We start from the raw sequence: 17,532 nt of genomic DNA, 5'->3' as shown, positions 1-17,532 counted from the left end.
AGACTTCTCATTCCCCTTTTAAATGAAGATTAATAGTAACTGTGCACCCAAGAACTGTAATAGTGAGACCATATTTGCTGGTGGTGTTTTTTTATTTTATTGCTGCAGCCAGTGGCTTTAATCTGTGACCAACAGCCCTCTAAATTCCTAGCCTACTTTTAGAACTTCATAAAAAGTAACTGTGACGATCTAGATTACTGTCTTCACTGGAAAATTTTTGGGAGCCCATAAATCCAAAAAAGTGAAGTTATAAATCATACTTCAGATTATAAAGTGGTTGGCATTTCTAACACCAGCAGAGACAATGGCTTCTTTTTTTGTTAGTGAAAAGGACAGAAAATTCATAGGGTTTTTGTTTTTCATAGAGATAAAACTGAAATGTACCAAGGACTGCTGCTGTTTTTCCTCCTGGATTCACTTCAGATTTATTTATAGCAGGGGTATCTGCAAATGTCACAATTGAGCTAGTGACTTTTAGTTTCTTGGTTTAATAACTATGGTAGATATAGCACATGTTCTGCTTCTGCCCCTCTCTGAAAATAAACAAAACGAATCAGGTCTAAAAACTAGTTTATATCTCACTGTTCATAGCAAATAGAAAGAGCTGGGCACAGATAACCTAATTTTCACCTGTTTCTGCTTGCTGCATATACACTAACTCAATTTAGATTGATCAGCTAATGTTTGCAGACTTACTACAGTGGCACAAGGGTACTACATCCATTCAGCTTATTTTTAAAAAAAGACAAACCAAGATGAAATGTTGTTTGTGCTCCTTTTTAATTTTATTTTAGCTCTTTGTTTATCTCTTCACTTCAAAGCACTTCCAGTATGAGGCAGTTTCAGTGTGACAACTTTGTAAAATTAAAATAGAAAAAATGTGCCAGCATCAATCTGCTTTACATTGGAAAGCACAACAGCCTTGAGACAGAAATGACGACTTATGAGAGCAAGCTATAATGAAGCCAGAAGTGCAAGCTGCAGCAGGAAAAATATATTAGACTGGAGGCTGAACACTCCTGACACTATTTTTCTTCCTCAACGGGAGCCTCCTGTTCCCCAGTTGCAGTGTACAGTCAAGTCTGTCTCCAAAAGCAAGGGAAAATTATCAGTATGACTCCCCACAATTCTGTTGGCTGGCATTTCTTATTTGGCTTGAAGCTGCTTAAGGTCCAAATTAAAAAAAATACAGTGCCGAATACAGCTGAGTCTACAAAAGACTTGCCCTGCCTGCAGCCTACCATGGGCTGGACAGAAGGAGGGGAGCCACCCTGGCAGCGGGACCCCGCAGGGTGATCCCTGCCAGCCCAGTGGCACTGGAGCCACCTGCCTGGCCACCAGCCCGGAGGGCCACCCATGGCACAGTCCTGCAGACCGGGAGCAGAGGCTGGCCAGCAGCTGAAAAGCCATGAGGCTGTCAGAAGGGCCCCGGGTGTCAGGGCCAGCCTGCCTCCAGGAACCCTGGGTCCCAGCAGGAACAGGGCAGGGGGTGCAGGGGCAAGGAGGACTCCCTGTGGCAGGGGAAATGGCCCAATGGCCAGGAAGACTCCGAGCCTACAAACTGGCTCCCCATTCCCCAATTCAAAAAAGCCCAAATCTCATGGCAGGACAAGCATGTAACTAAATATGGTCCTATTTAAGAGGGAGGTTAGAGAGAGTGAAGGGTCTGATCCCAGCAGCATCAGTAAGACTCGGTGGTAGGTGCCCAGGTAGCTGAGCCCTTCTCAGATTTCAACGCTGCTGGAAAATAAATTTTACTCTCTAGTGAGTTGTGTTCTCAGACTCCTTTGCACAGACAACCTTTCATTGTCTGTGAATTCTAGTATATTTCCCATTCTTTTCACAACAACCTGAGGCAATCTCAATTCTCTTAAAACACGTTGTTAGCAAAGGGCACCACACAAACATATATGCTATATATGCCAACAAGCAGGTAGCATTACTTTGTAGTGCTTTCTCACTATAAACAGTTTATGGTAGGCTCAAAGCAGAAACATTTTTCTGTCTTCTGCTTTAATTTTTACTTTTTTTCCCCTTAAGAGCTGGTGAGTGCTAAGGAACTTGCTTTCCAACTTTAATTTGTACCATTTTACTTAATACACATTTATCAAAAGCCTAGATTGATGATTTCAACTACTTTAAAAGTGTAATAAACCAGTTATAAATTGTATATATCAAAGAGTATTTTCTCATTTGATTCTTGCAGTGCAAGCTAAACAGAGCTGCCAACCAGCCCTAAAAGCGCACACTTAGTTGTTACAGAATGAAATACTAGCAGCAGTGGAACAGAAAGCTAGACCTGAAGTAATCTTACTAACTAAATAAATAAAAAAAAGAAGTATTTGTGGTAGTCATGATCATAATCACATGAATATATAATAATAAGTAACAAATTCTAAATATTGAATCATTTGAACAAAAATTATATCACTATAAACCTAGAATCTGCATGTTAGACCTGTACTTAATAGGTAACTGGCATCAAACAGTATAGAAAAGTAATTTTAACAGAACTAACATCAATAATTTCATGTTTTATACACTTGTACAGTATTATAAATACATATAATTGGCAGCAGATTAATTTCCCAAAAGTGTTATAATCTGTTGGCATAGTGCCATACTTAAAAAAAAAATTATTTATGAGTGCATGCATCTGATTCTAATGAACTAACTTCACCTGGTAATATCAGTGTTTCCATGATTGATGACATTAACACAATAGCATCATCAACGTGCCTCTCAAAACAGCCATTTGAAAGTGACAAGTACACATAAAATAGACATTGAAAGGTAAAAAGGCAGAAAATCACAGCTGGGCATTAAGCAGTCATTTTGTTCAGTGTTTTGTAAACCCAAGGATAGCTTTCTTGTTATTAACACGGTAATCCCCAACCTAAAAGTACTTCTACTGTTGACAATTTCTTGCTATGTTCTGATGCGCTTAAAGAGAAAAACAATACTCAAAAGAGAATCTCTGATGTATAACTAGACTAGCAATTTCACCATTAGTCAAGTACTTAAGAGTATCCACCTTGAAGGATTCTGGCTAGGAATGTTTGGATCTACCCAAGGACAGTGATCCAGACAACCCCCCTTCTCTCCTGCATGACAGGATGGAGCATTTTCCCGTGCTTAACCACAGGAAATCAAGGATGGACAGGATGGCCTGAAGGCTGAAGTGAAACCAACTTCTTTTATCCCAAGAGTTAATTCTGCTATTTAGAAGTTCACAGGGTAATTTCTATATAATAAAAGTACTGTGTAAAAACTCTTCTAGCCCATTATGACTCTTTCTACTCCTCTGAGCCTCCCCGGCAGGAGCTCAAGGGAGACTTGTAATATAAGCTTAATATAGTCTTTTGCATTTTGTCCACAAGGAGCAAAACTTTCTGATTCTAACTGTTCCTACCACTATATTGCAGATCACTTCAGTCATCAGTATTATCAGGGTAACTTTTGTAGACTATTCTTCCCTCAGATATACACCATAACTGAACTCATGCTCTCAAATGGAAATCTTAAAGCATCCAAGGTGGCAGGTACTGGGCATAAAGAAAAGGTGGATGCACTTAGCTGCATAGCGTATGTTAGCCACACTGGTCTCATAGCTGGTCTTTGGGTCACAGAATTTTCACCAATACTGTTAATTAAGAAAAAGCACATCTTTGCAGAAGCACACATGTCGCAGCACTCTCCAAACTATCAAGCTGCAACAAGGTCTTTTACCATCTCATACCAGTCCTGCTGCCTTCTCCTCTCTTGCCTCATCCAGGGCGTGTGTTCCCTCTTCTCTTGCTTCTTCCTCCCTCTGCTCTCTCTTCATTGGCTCTCAACCATTTCACTTAACCAGCCACAGCTGTGCCTTATCTACATCGGCCAACCCACCGCCCCTGAAGCCAACCCACAGTTGTATATTATTAATGCTAATTAACCCAGCTTCATTCCTCTAAACACACAGAAACATCTGATGCCTAGGCAGCTATGATGGATGCCTCACAGATCTGAGGAAAACATTCCTATGTTCTTTTAAACCAAAAATACAGTTAAGACACTAATTCTTTGGCTAAATAAGAGTATCACTACAGGAACTTCTGAGAAACAAACAGATTCATCACCAAGAACTGCAGCATTTCACAGACTTTATTTGTAAGATGAAACATCCATACTTTGGCTACTTTAAAAAAAAAATAAATAAATTGAAGGGGATATCTTTCTTCCTGATGATAAATAGATTTTTTTCTTCTTCTTTGTGACTTAAAATCCATTTGATCTGTGGATTTTTGTTCCCTGGCCTCTCCTCCTCTTAACATGCTTGCAACTTCTCATAGAAGTGTTTTATAAAATTCCCCTTGGAATATGCCTCTTCTGTATCAGAAACAGAATTCATTTGGACTCTTACAGAAAGTGTCAAAAGATGAGGTGATGAAGAATAACTGTCCCTTGCTCAGTAGTGCTGCTTACAGAACTTACTTTACCTCAAAATATATTTGTTTGATTCCCATTCTGCTGCTTGAAGGACAGAAAGATTTATGCAGATCATTACAGAAAGGGAGGTGTGGGGGTGGAAGTTAACTCCAGGTGTGAGGACCCTTCATCACATTTCTTAGACTGACATGAGGCCAGCCGAAAAGAAGGGGTTTCTTTTTGTTTCTTTAAAACTGGCAGATACGCCATGGAATTGATTGTACTCTATAACTGCCAAAAAGCAGAAGAAAGGAAATGGGAGAAGGCCGATTTATCTCCACAGGTGTTAAATGTATAATCATCTCAGATGCACCACTATTAGGTCCAAGTTCATGTGACTCTAAGCCAGCTGCTAAGTAGACAGCAGAGTGAATGCCAACATGGAGAGTAATTCTGCTAACTCTAAGATACCGTGATATGTCCTCAGCCCAGTCACGTTACATGGTGCAGTTCAAATACAGTAATGATGGTAATATGAGCATCCCTTGGGACTGATGCAAAGAAACTGTTTTACTTGAATTGTAAAGAGGAGATTGAGAATCCATATGTTCTAATTGAAACCTACATTAAACCATGGGTTAAACCAAGATGAATTAAAAGCAAAACTTACTGTTTCTAGTACTTTAAAAATAGAAAAATAATTTAAAAAAAGCACAAGCCACTACTCAATTTGATTGTCAAGAAAAAAATATCAAAAATCTTATGGAAGTAACTGTTCCTAAAAGATCTCTTGTGGGGGCCAAAGCTTTTAGTTTGTTGTGTTGTTTTTCTTTGTTATAATACTGTTTGGGATGTATAAAAATCTGAACTGACAAATATGCTTCTTCACAATCTGAAATACATCATAAGAATAACTCTGCCAGATCAGATCACAAGTATGGCCATCCTTGGGTGCTCAGGACCAGAATAACAGGGTGACTCACAAACAATGATTATCCCTCATAGTACAGACAGTGACAACAATTTGCTCTTGCACCAACTCAGTTGTTCTAGAGTCTAATCACTTCCTTTTTAACTGAAGATTTAGTTATTTACTAAATTGTTTATTTATTAGATTTTATTTAAAGGTATTTCAGCAAAGTTCTGCTGCCTGGGTTATGACAAAAGGTCATATTAGACTGACAGACGAGAAGAAGCCATTGCAATTACTGACAAAAATCAAAGCTGAGATGTTTGTTGTGTGAGATTCAAGATTTTGAATCACCCTTAACCATTTTAGTCTATATTCACAGTGGTCTCACTTTATTATTCGTAACTACATGCCAAAGACCGGCAACACCACAAGCACATAGTACACAGAAGCACTAAAATATTCCTCCCTTCAGTCCAGTTGTCATTGTATGAAAATGCTTCATTGGTATGGAGTAAATCAGGACCTGCTGCTATAAAAGAAAAACTGAATGTGCACATTTCAAAGAGTGCTATGTTATTATCACAACTCAAAAACCCATAAATTCAGATTAGCCAAGACACCAGCTACACAGGACAACAAATCCCCAAGATAAGGTGTCTCCAATGGGATGGGTTAATTTAGTCTTTAAGGGGCTTCTCCTAAAAAAACCAAACCAAAAAAACAACCCAACAACAAAAAAGCAACCCCACCGATCACACCTCCTTTGGGTGTGAATAACTGTCAATCCTGTAAGAGAAACAAAGCTACAGATCTCACTTTCAGGGACACAGAAATATTAACCAGAACAAGAGCAGTCTCATACATCAATGCACTGCAAGACGATATATTAAAAAAAAAAAAAAAAAGGCCGAGATGAGTTTTTTCCTAATGTCACAACAATATTTGGGTCTAAGTAAGTACAAAATATTTCTGCCATTATTCCCCGTTGTCCGCTGGATTGCAATGTTTATGGGAAATGCTATTTATTTAGTAGTAAGCACTTCAGTAGGACACTGAGAACTGATTTTGTTTTAGCTAAAGGTTTCTAGAGCTTGACAGTAAATGATATGCATGAGCCATGTTGACTGCCATCTTCCACTTTTGACTGTCAGACATACGAGTAACTCGCTAACGTTTCGTTCCAATTTCAGTGCCATGAGCCTGTTGCGTAAGCTGCCTGCTAAAAGCTACTCCAGATGGTATACGGTATTTTGTAGGACCCAAAAGATGTGTCAACAGCATTGAAAGCATGACCTTTTTTACTTTTTTTTTTGTCAGCAGTTCTTATTTCCACCCTACAATTTTTCCACATTCTTTGTAAGATAGGCCACATGGGAAAAAGAAAGAGTTTAAGTCTCTCAGCCATCTTCCATCACCTGCAATCACATCTACCTCACTACACAAAGGAGGAAGGTTTATAAACAATCAGATGTCTTCAAAATGACAGCCAAGCCCCAAAACTTCTTTTGAAGAGGAAACTAAACCCAGCCCCCTACTAACATAAGTTCCAAGAATGATGGAGAACTTTGATGGTTTTCATAACAGATACTTTTTCTCATGAATAGCCAGTAGAAAGCCTGCACTCCTCTCACTGGAAACAGGCTTTAGAAAAAATAATTTCTTTTAGCAACTGTTCCATTTTTACTGGTAATTTATAACTATTATTACCATCACGGAACATTCACTATTAGCTCTTACTGAAATAAATCACAAAACATCTACTTGTCCTTCTCAAAAATGTGTAAATTACATCCACTACTCATCTTAACCAATGCACTTTTTCTGAAAAGTAGGCTGTGCAAGAAACACAAAGAGGGATCCCCCACTCCACCTCCCGCCCTGTACCTCTTTGTACCCTCAAAAGAGGAAATTACCGCCCTTCTTCAGATAATCAATTCAGTATTCTGAAGTATTACAAATATTTCATTTACACTTCTTAGTTTTTCCCCTACAATACAAAGCAATTTCTTTCTGACACAGAATGCCACAGCACAAGGAAAGGGGAAGGAAAAAAAAAAAAAAAAAAAGCAAAAAGCAGTGCAGGGTTGAAAAGCAACAGAAAGAATCAAGAAGGAATGGCTTTTGTTAATTTGACAGCCCTCAGCTAGCTGCATCATTGGATTTATAAAAGGTTCTTTAAAAGCAGCAGTTTTTCATGGTGTAAGACTGCCACACAGCTCTGGTTCCTGCAGTGCCTCAAACCAACAACTTCAAAACTAACTCACTGCAGATGTCCCTATGATCATCTAATCAGACATCAAAAGCAATACACTGACATGCTCCTGCACTCATTAGGAGTGTTCTATATATGTTCCACAGTGTAAACAGACACACAGTAGTTGTTTTAAAAGTGGATTCACCCACATCAGAATCCCCTTCTAAAAAACTCAAACTGTTTGGAACTCCCCACCTGAATGACAGAAGATTCTTTTAAATCTCCCCAGATTTTCTGTACAGTTCCACAAAGAAGTATTTCAAGAGCGAGAGCTAAATAGGAAAACTTTTACTATAAAAAGATAAACACCTTCCAGAATTTAAATACCTTGCCTTTCTGAATGACAGTCCGAGACCACTCCACCTCAGGGGAGCAGTCTTGCCTCTTCCCTGCAACACACATTGTAACATCCAAGATGTGTTTTCATCTCTACTTTATTTGTTGTCTAATCATTATATGCCAAGAAGCACTGTATTTAAAGCATTAGAAGTGCACCATCCTTCCGGCACTGCTAGTTCCTGAAGAATTACTGCATTTCTCCCAATATCTGGTGTCCTTCTCATAGCCCACCTCCTAGAAAGAGAACTTTTAAGAAAGCGGCAACAAGACTTTTTTTAGCAGGGTCTATTGCGATACGCTAAGGGGTAATGGTTTTAAACTAAAAAAGGGTAGATTCAGACTAGATACAAGGAAATAAATTTTTACCATGAGGGTGGTCAAAGATTGGAACAGGTGGCCCAGAGAGATATTTCGCTGCCCCATGCCTGGAAACATTCAAGGGCAGGTTGCATGGGGCTTTGAGCAACCTGATCTAGTTGAAGATGTCCCTGCTTATTGTAAAAGGGTTGGATTAGATGACCTTTAAAAGGTCCCTCCCAACCCAAACCATTCTATGATTCTATGGCATAACTATGGGCGAACTTCATCTTGAAATTCTAACCCATGCAAAAGGACCAGAAACTAAAACTATCTGACCTAGTCAGGGTGAGTAAACATACTGGACAAAAATTCCAACTTCTAAAATCATCCAGACAATACAACTCTCATAGTAGTGCAGCCTCCTAGCTTAAGCCTTGGTGGAAACCTGCTGGATCAGCCCAAGTTATAGACTCTACAGAATCATTCCATCACTGTGTCAAAAATTACTTTTCCTGCCCTGCTTTTAAGTAGCCTATTAAAGGAAGTAATATTTCTGCCTTTATCTTACAATACTCATGCATTTTGAAATCTACTGATTTGAAATACTACTGATAATCTTAAAGCAAAGCTCTGATTGTAGTATATTTTTATGTTTACTTATGTACACAAAATAGTATCTAAAAGGGACAAATCATGGTGCTGCATCCTTACACACACTCACGTTATGCTAATCTGCAGGCACTAAATCAGAAAGGCTAATACGTTACAAACACAATTAACAGCCAGAAGAACCAGAGGAGGTTTCATCCCTTTTTAACAAGGGCTTGAAACATAAAAGTGCTCTGATTATATATTAACCTTATCTGAAATTGCAAATTATATGTCCACAATGCATAAAATACAGTCAATTTCAAGTCACATCTAGGTAAAAACTGAAGCTGTACTGAGCCACTGGAGCAGCTCTTCCATTGATCCAGCATCTCATTGTATCTTTAAATATGGATAAATGCAATTTAATCAGCCATTCCCATTGATTAAGTCCAAGTTAACCTAAGTGTTTATCCAGGAAACATGCAACTATGAAAGAAAAGAAGAGAAAGTCATGCAGAACATAGCATCCCCATAATAATCAGTAAGTTAACAAAAAGGGGTGAAACCTTAGTCCCACCAGAATTAATGCAAAACTCCCAACAACTTAAATAGGACCACAATCCTCCATCCAAAACGCATGACAGACCAAGTCTTAAGATAGTAGGGAAGTCTGTCCCTGGGCAAAAAGAGAGAGAAGCAAGAAGTAAAGTTCAGATGTTTTATATACACCTTAACAATTGCTACCTGGATGAACTGGACTGAGCAAAAGGAGCAAAATGTATTCTGCTCCCTAGAAAGTTCAAAAAATCTAAACCAACAGAACCTCACAATTCAGACTTTCTGCCCTACTGCATGTCATCTTTATCAGAGTGGAGCCTGGGTAGAGGGATCCAGCTAGGAACTTCTGAACTAATGCAGATAACCTGAAATTGTAGCTCCTCTCACTAAGCTGGGGATAAGTGTTGAGCAAGTGTTACGTGGCCAAAGAAGGCTTCCTCCTTCTAAAAGGCTTCGACCGCCTCAATCGAACAGCATGGCCTCGCTCCAGGAGAGATCCCCAGCTGAAGGCTTCGTGCCCATTACTAACCCCACTTTCTGAAGCGAGGCCATTCACAGCCAGAAAGCAGCTAGACCAGTACTTGGCTATTGCTGTAGCAAAGCCACAGCCACCAAGTTTTTCAGAGATGTGCATTAAACTATTTACGCTTCACTGAGGTTCTCTCTGAAGGGCTAGAGAGGGAAGCTTCCATTTCTGGCCAAGGCTCTGTGATTATAACTAGACAGAAGAGCTTAACAGTTGCCTTCATAAACTAACAAATTTGCTAACAAATACCTTTTCTTCAATAACAAATTCAGATGTTTGTTATCCCTATTTTTCCCTGAATTTTTCAGTGGCAGCTATCACGACAAGGAAGGAGAGGTTTGGATGAAAACAGAAACTCAAATTTTGTACCATCTGTTAAATGACTTCCAGTCTGAGAGAACAGATGCTGGACTTCAGTATCAGTTTTTGATTGATCTAGAAGTATTTTGTTAACTGAGGCTAAAACTACAGCTAAGACAAAATAAATGTCAGAGAAAATATGAAATAGCTCAAATTCTCAAACTACCTGGTCACTCCAAAAAGATGTTGTAGTTTTGGTAATTATCGTATGGCATGAAAACAATAAATCTTCTTTTGAACGAATAGGACATCATCTTAAAAACAGAATATATGCTTAGATTCTATAAATACTGTGAACAACTCAAATGGTCCATCAGGTTCATCCGGTTCACCTGAACTGGCTAGTAATGTTCTTTTCTTATATTACTGCATGTTTCCTGTTTTATTTTATGCATTACTTACTGCATGTCTGTCCTGCACTCTCCTAGAGTCAAATCAGTGCTGTCTTCAGAGTTTTATATGATAATCACCTCTCAAAGATCTGATCAACTACTGGTGTATCAGTACATACTGTATAAGACAGTACACAGTCTAACTAAAGAGTATTTCTACACAGAGTCAAACTGCCAGTTCTACACGTGCCAAACACCAAAATGCCAGAAGTGCCAAAACAATTAAACTAATTATGGAAGTCAGTTTCAATTACAAAATGACTGCTAAGATAATTGTGGCATAAATACAGAGACTTAATTTTTACTATGTGCATGGAAAATTGTTTCATCTACCAGCAGCACTGTTTTTTCTTACTCGCATGTGACTACAAGGAAGCAGTTTAATGTGAAAGAAATGTGTTTGTGACAAGAGGAAATGCAGTATTTCTTTTAAATTTCCAGTAGCAACATACAGAACAAATTAATTTTCTCTAAACATTGCTTTAAGACTTGCGTGAACGAGCACAGATATATTCGAAATGCAGTGCTCAGTTGTTTGTGCCATGTTTTTTCATTTGTCAGATATTGATTCTTCCCTGTGTTTTAAAACAATCTGTACCTAATTTAACCTATGTTATTTAAGCTTTCTATGCTTCCCAAAACATTATGCCAAAGCATATTTCAGTACGATTGATGAGAGTTTTAGAAATGGTAGTGTTGCAAAAATAAGAACTGGTGTAATGTATCTTGCTGTAACAGATTTTCACTTTAACAATAAAAACTTTCAACCTTCTGGGCCTTCCCCTCCTTGCATGACATTTAAAAAAATCTGACAGCCTTCTCCACTGTTATCTGTCCAGCTTTAACTGTTACCCCTACAGCTGACAGAGGGATGCTCTGTATTTTAGGCATAGAGAATTCCTTTAAGCCTAGAGGTTTTCTTGTGTACTGATGCAAGTCAGTGAAGCATGGTGAGGTTTTAGCCTCCAAGTATAACTGCAGTCCTCATATAATGGCATAAAACACACGTCACTGCTAATATTATATTTTAACAACAAACAAACAAACAAACAAAATCCAAGAAAACAAAAACCTATCTCTCTGTCCTTGATGGTCAAAAATAAAGCATTCCAAATATGTCCTGAAATGCAACAAATTTCACCAATTCTTCCATATTATTGTTTTTTTCAATTTTCATGGTTATAAAATACCAGACAGTTCAGCATTACGTACTGACATTTTACACATTTCTTAACTTTGCAAAGGCAGTAAGGTCTGCACTGTTAACCAAGAATTCTTCTTTATATTTTCATTTATCAGACCAAGTCAGTATTTCATTTATACATAACTGCTCGCAGCAAGCATCAAGAAAAACCTCTCAGCTCAAACAGGTCTGACAGATGATGGAAGACTTTCAAAGTTCATCTCCCTGTAACACCATAATGTACTTGGAGAGTTACTAGCACTTTTAAAATTGCAAATAATACAAGACATTGTAAAATAAGATGCACACACATTTGGCCATGCAAAGAGAAACAATGAACAGTCAACTAAAATCCTGTGTTGGCCTTCAGAATCAGAGTTAAGATCGAGACCCACAGAACATCATTTATATGCAAGTCATCTGACTTTCTATTTGCTTCCAGTTAAGTTCATGTGAAAGAAGTATGGCCTTAAATACATCACCTTCAGCTGAAAAGGTCCCTACCTCCAGCATGTGCTGCTGAACGCCAGTTCTTTCTTCCTGCTCTCTAATGTGCCAATACAGCCATTTGTGGAATCTTGTTATAAACTAGTTGTGATCTAGGCTGAAACATCGCCCTTGCACTAAACAAAGATGTTGGGAGTTTGAGTGGTTTTTGTTTTGAAATGAAAGAGCAATAGATTGGTTTAAACAACCGGGGGCAGTGAATTGCAACACTGTATAGGGAAGCTAAAGGGGAAAATGTGTAAATTTCAAACAGGTGCAACTGCACCATCATTTAAGCCAGCATTCATTTGGCATAAAGTTGTGCAGAAGCAGACCCACCTGAGCTTTCTAGGTAAACATCAGGTCTATGAAAAAGCTCTGTTCTGCTTGATACACTCATGTATCCCAGCTGACATTCAGAGATTCTAAAGAATTTAATCTTTTTATAAGTAGGCGAGCTACATGATACCTACTGCCACAACACGCTTGAGACTGTGGTCACTGGGATGAGAAGCACTTCGGTGGAAGTCAGTAGGTGGGCCCAAAGCCGGATCACTGCTCCTTCGTACTAGAAGTGGCGTGCCTAAGAGACAAAATAAAGAGTGATGGTTCAGTAGTGCTACAGGAACACAAGGTAAAGCTTCATGCAGCTTAACTAAGAGAGCCATACAGCACTCAAATATAAGTTTATCTGTGGCAATACCCACCTCGTAAGTTACTAGATATGATGGGGCTGTGCCATTTGGTACCAACTACGCTGAAGAAATGAGAACATTTTAAACTCTGCCATACAGACTTTCATTTGTGAGCTGCTAAATTAGGTTAAAAGTGCTGACAAACAGGAGAAAAGGCACCTTCTCAGAAAAACACAAATAGTTGCATGTATCTGTGACCACATGTACCACCAAGTTCTGACAGGGAAATCATACGCTTGATCTGAGTAGTAACTGTGAACACAGGAGGAACTAGACTGCTATTGTTAGCTTCTACAACTGGTAGTGGCTGCTTAATTAAACCAGAATGTGGTCTAAAGCCTTTCACTCCACACTAAGGACAGCTTTCATTGTGCTGTGCTGCATTAACCCACCAAACTGGGATCTCACCATCTCATATTCAGTTGTTCCTTACTTTCTCCTGGTGTATGTCCAAAAGCCATACTAAGCCCCTGCTTGCCTCTCCCATACCTATTATACAAGCCCACATTTAACCTGTATGAAATGTCACCATTTTGAATATGATGGCATGACCATAAATATACAGTCATCATTTTTATTTCCATAAGCTCACAAGATGCAATTATCCATCACCATTACTTCTGTGCCATCCCAACCTAAGGCATAGAAATGACAGATCAGGCACAGGCTTTTGGGTACAGAGGCAGCTGAAGGATAACTGGATAACTCCCTACAATCACTTCATTTAGGTTCTAACATGCCTTGGGCTGGCTCTGCAGAGACAGCCTAAATAAGGATATAAAGAGGAGAAGGGGAAGAGGTTTTATTCAGCCCAGATCTGCCTCCCACTACCGAGTGCCAGGATTCCCAGGGGACAGACGTAGGCAGCTGCATTCGTTTCAGAGAAGCTGTAGACTAAACAGCTTCCTCTTGCAGGCATCTCCAATTAGAATCACCAGCTACTCACGTCTATTCACATGTTGTCTCGGAATAACCTCAAAGCAGCTTCTAGCAACACAGCCATCCAGTTAGCATAATATACTATAAAACACTCCCTGCAAAACTTCCAGGTGGGGCAAGAGAGAAAACAGCTTTAGTAATGTAAGAAAGGAACTTCTCACATTATCCAAAATGAAATTAAACAAAAATGATCCCCCCCCCTTCCAAAATAATTTATCCATAGGTAAACAAAAAAAATGAGGCAAACACTGGTCTAAGATAATTTTTCAAATGTTGCGAGTGAAAATAACATTATAACTATCAGTTACAATATTAATTACATTGGCTGGGACTGACGGCAATCATAATTACTGGAGCTATAATAGAAGTTTGAACATGCAACGGTTTCCTCATTAGAATGGTGATAACAAAGTTGGAGTGACTGTACCACATCCACTTTCAGGACAACTTTAATTACAGTTACCAGCACTTGATGTTGAGGAAAAACCAGAGAATCTAATGCTCTTACCCTTCCTCATAGTGAGCAACAGTTTCTATATGCAGGTTACCCCTTCTAATGTCCACTTATGCAGGGAATCAGTATAAAAAGCAAAAGTGAGATAAATTTGTGTCCTGGTATTGAGGGAATGATCAAAAAATCAAAGGTGAATGTTGCTTTTTGCTCCAAGCGATTATCATCTTGATACCAATTGCTATGCATGTTTTCACAAGGAGATTCTGAAGAAAGGAATTGGTCACCAAAATTTGTTCATTTTGTGTGATTTTTCCAAAGGTGTCAGTAGGTCAAAAGGAACCAAATCTCTCCACTCAAATATTCCTGTTCTTCACATGGTGCTAAAGAGAAATTTTTCTCTCCTCTAACCACATTTGATAAAGTGTATAAAAGCTAAATCCAAAAAGTGTTGGATTTACGTTACTCCCTTCTTTAAAATAAATACTTAAAATATTTTTTCCATGTATGACCAAAGTGTTTCTGGTGACCCGTATCCAATTTTCAGTCTCTCTTCAATACAACAGTTCAAAAACAGATGCTGAGAAACTTTTGTATGATTCAGCATAATTTAGCCTCCAGCTCCTTTTGACATAAACAGCAACAGTACAGATGTTCTTGCTAAACTACTAGAAAGCTCTTTGCAGTGGCACCTTTTTTGTAAAACTTTCACAACTCAATGAGTCATACTCAAATTTCAAATTAAAACGTACTATTGCTTATACTCTTTAAGGCAATCAACCTAGCTTCTTTTCTCGTTTTTGGCCTCCTTCCACAGCAGGAAATCAACAGTAACCCAAAGCGGGTAAAAAAAATTCCCCACAGTCAACTAAAGAGACCAAAGATAGGGACAAGTGGGGGTGGGGGAGTGGGAAACAACCTACCCAAAAAGATCACTTATATCAAGCTCACTCGTCCCAAAGCCAACACTGAAATTAGATTTCTCCTTTTCCTGCGCTGTCTCCTACAACCAACCCCTCATTTCTCTCTCATTCCTCTGGCTGAGAGAAAGATGGAAGTCTCTCATCACTGTGACTGCTGGGAGACAGGACCCTCATTTGTTCCCGAGCCTCCCAGCTCACACAGCAGTTGAAAGATGGCTCCTTTACTGCACCACTCACATAATGCCTGTCTACTAAGACCAGACCATACTTCAGCACTTCGGTCTGCTCCCTGTATTCAGTGCTGCAGGGTGCTGTTTTTAGCACACCCCCCTGTCCTCAGTTTTGAAAACCACCTTTTATTTGCTTTCTGCCACCGTTTTCTACAGAAACCGAAGCAAATTACATTATCCAATTCTCAGTTTACAGCTGTCTGAACTTTGAAACCGAAGTCTGCAGCAGCAGTAGGGCTGGAGAGAATACTGTTCTCCAATTTGGGAATATGGCCTTGCAGCTATTTGATTCCTTTTTATTCCTGCAAGCTTTTGCTTATTGTCATGAGGCTATGAAATTTATGGTGCTCCTCTGGAATGCCTCCCTACTTGCACAAAAACAACTGGACTTTTCGACCACTGTCTGTAATGCTTTCTCTTTTCTCCTAGTTTGTTACAAATTTTAGGGTCCTACAGATCATTTTCTTGTTGAAGAGAAAACCAGAGTCTATTTTCTTAACTTCTAAAAATATGTTTGCGGACATACAACATCGTTTCTTTTATAAAGACACCACAAAGCGTAACATCTCTGTGAACCAAGTCAGCTGTAGACTTTAGCTGAAGTTATCCAAAACAGTCCCACTGGCCCTTATTTTACATGCATACACAATAAAGACACTGGAGCATGAAAACCACCTTTTATTTGACAAAAGTAAATTGAACCAAAATGCCCTCTAATAGGGGAAAACAAACAGCAAGCAGGAAGAGAAGATGAAAGACCTGAGAAGTGGTACTCTCCCACTTAGCGGGGAGAATTGCTTATTCTCTTTCAGGAGACAGCAGCTCTCTGAGCTACCTAACTCTCCTCCATCTCCTCTTATCTCCTCTGTGGCTCAGGCTGCTCCCTGCCATAAGAACACCCTCCCTGCTGCTCAGTGCATCCCAGCCCACACTTCTGCAACCTCCTTCCCTTTTTCAGCCTCTCCCTGCTTCTTCTATACCACACACGCCGGGCTCCTGAAAGCCAAGCATGCTCCCTTGCACTCCGGAAGAGAGAAACCTCTCCAAATCCCACTGCCCAGGACTCAGCCTGACTCACGAGTTGGACCACATCCATTATACATACATACCTTGAATTTGTTCATCCCTGTCTTCCTTAGATATGGATAAAATGTACTGGAAAACTACCACTGATACCATTTATTACAAAAATACTATAGACAATCACCCACATTTACTTAAGAGATTATTGTGTTTTCTTCTGTAAGGAAACAGAATGTTGCCTTTTTCCTTACTGTTTTCCTTTTGCCATGCTGTGTTTCCATGTTATTCAACTCATGCTCTTGCATTTGTGCTGAACTTTTACAACAACCAGTGTAAGCTCAAACAAAAAATTCGTCTTTTCTCTGAATGATGAGACACACTAAAATCTCCTTTCTGCATACCAAGTTGATCATACAAACATGTTATTTACAAGCACTACTGTTTCATGCCAGAGTAGCTCTTCATATTTTGAACTAAGGAATTCAGTTTAAAAAAAAAGTTATCCTCATCTTGCTGCATTGCATCAGTAATTTACAAATAATGAAAATTCAAACACATGCCCAAAACTAAATTTTTTTTCATGATGACAGCTTTCAACCTCAGTCATTTCAGGGTGTATTTCCCCTTCTTTCAAAATTTGCACAGAGTACCTTCTATGACAGTACCACAGCACCTTTTAAGCACGTGTTGATGTCTCAGCCTTATTCACAATATATACTCTTTGACAAAGCTCATGAGAAAAAGTCCTGCAGCTTTCCTTCCTTAAACTCTGTATTGTTTACTTTCCAGCCATGTAGATCGATCTTTTCCTTTTGCTAGCATCACCCTCAAAAATTAGTATCTACACAGACCCATGGTTAACAGTGTATTTTCCCTGAACTCTTATGTTTTGGAAATATTTTTTAACTGCAAATATGGTTGAAACAAGCATATGGTAGAGACCACACTTCAATTTAAATTGG

The 17,532-nt window shown here is 39.0% G+C and overlaps 1 protein-coding gene across 1 annotated transcript in view; it reads right to left on the bottom strand.

Moving 5' to 3' along the window:
- The window catches only part of PARD3B (par-3 family cell polarity regulator beta), a 413,185-nt gene that overhangs the window by 258,052 nt on the left and 137,601 nt on the right, over window positions 1-17,532 (bottom strand). The window contains exon 4 of the mRNA XM_037397959.1: window positions 12,783-12,892. Within this exon, the coding sequence (XP_037253856.1) occupies window positions 12,783-12,892 (110 nt within the window). The remainder of the gene's footprint in view (window positions 1-12,782; window positions 12,893-17,532) is intronic.

Source organism: Falco rusticolus, chromosome 8 (assembly GCF_015220075.1).
Source record: "Falco rusticolus isolate bFalRus1 chromosome 8, bFalRus1.pri, whole genome shotgun sequence".
NCBI classification, from domain to species: Eukaryota; Metazoa; Chordata; class Aves; order Falconiformes; family Falconidae; genus Falco; species Falco rusticolus.
This window is presented reverse-complemented; position numbering and strand designations above follow the sequence as displayed.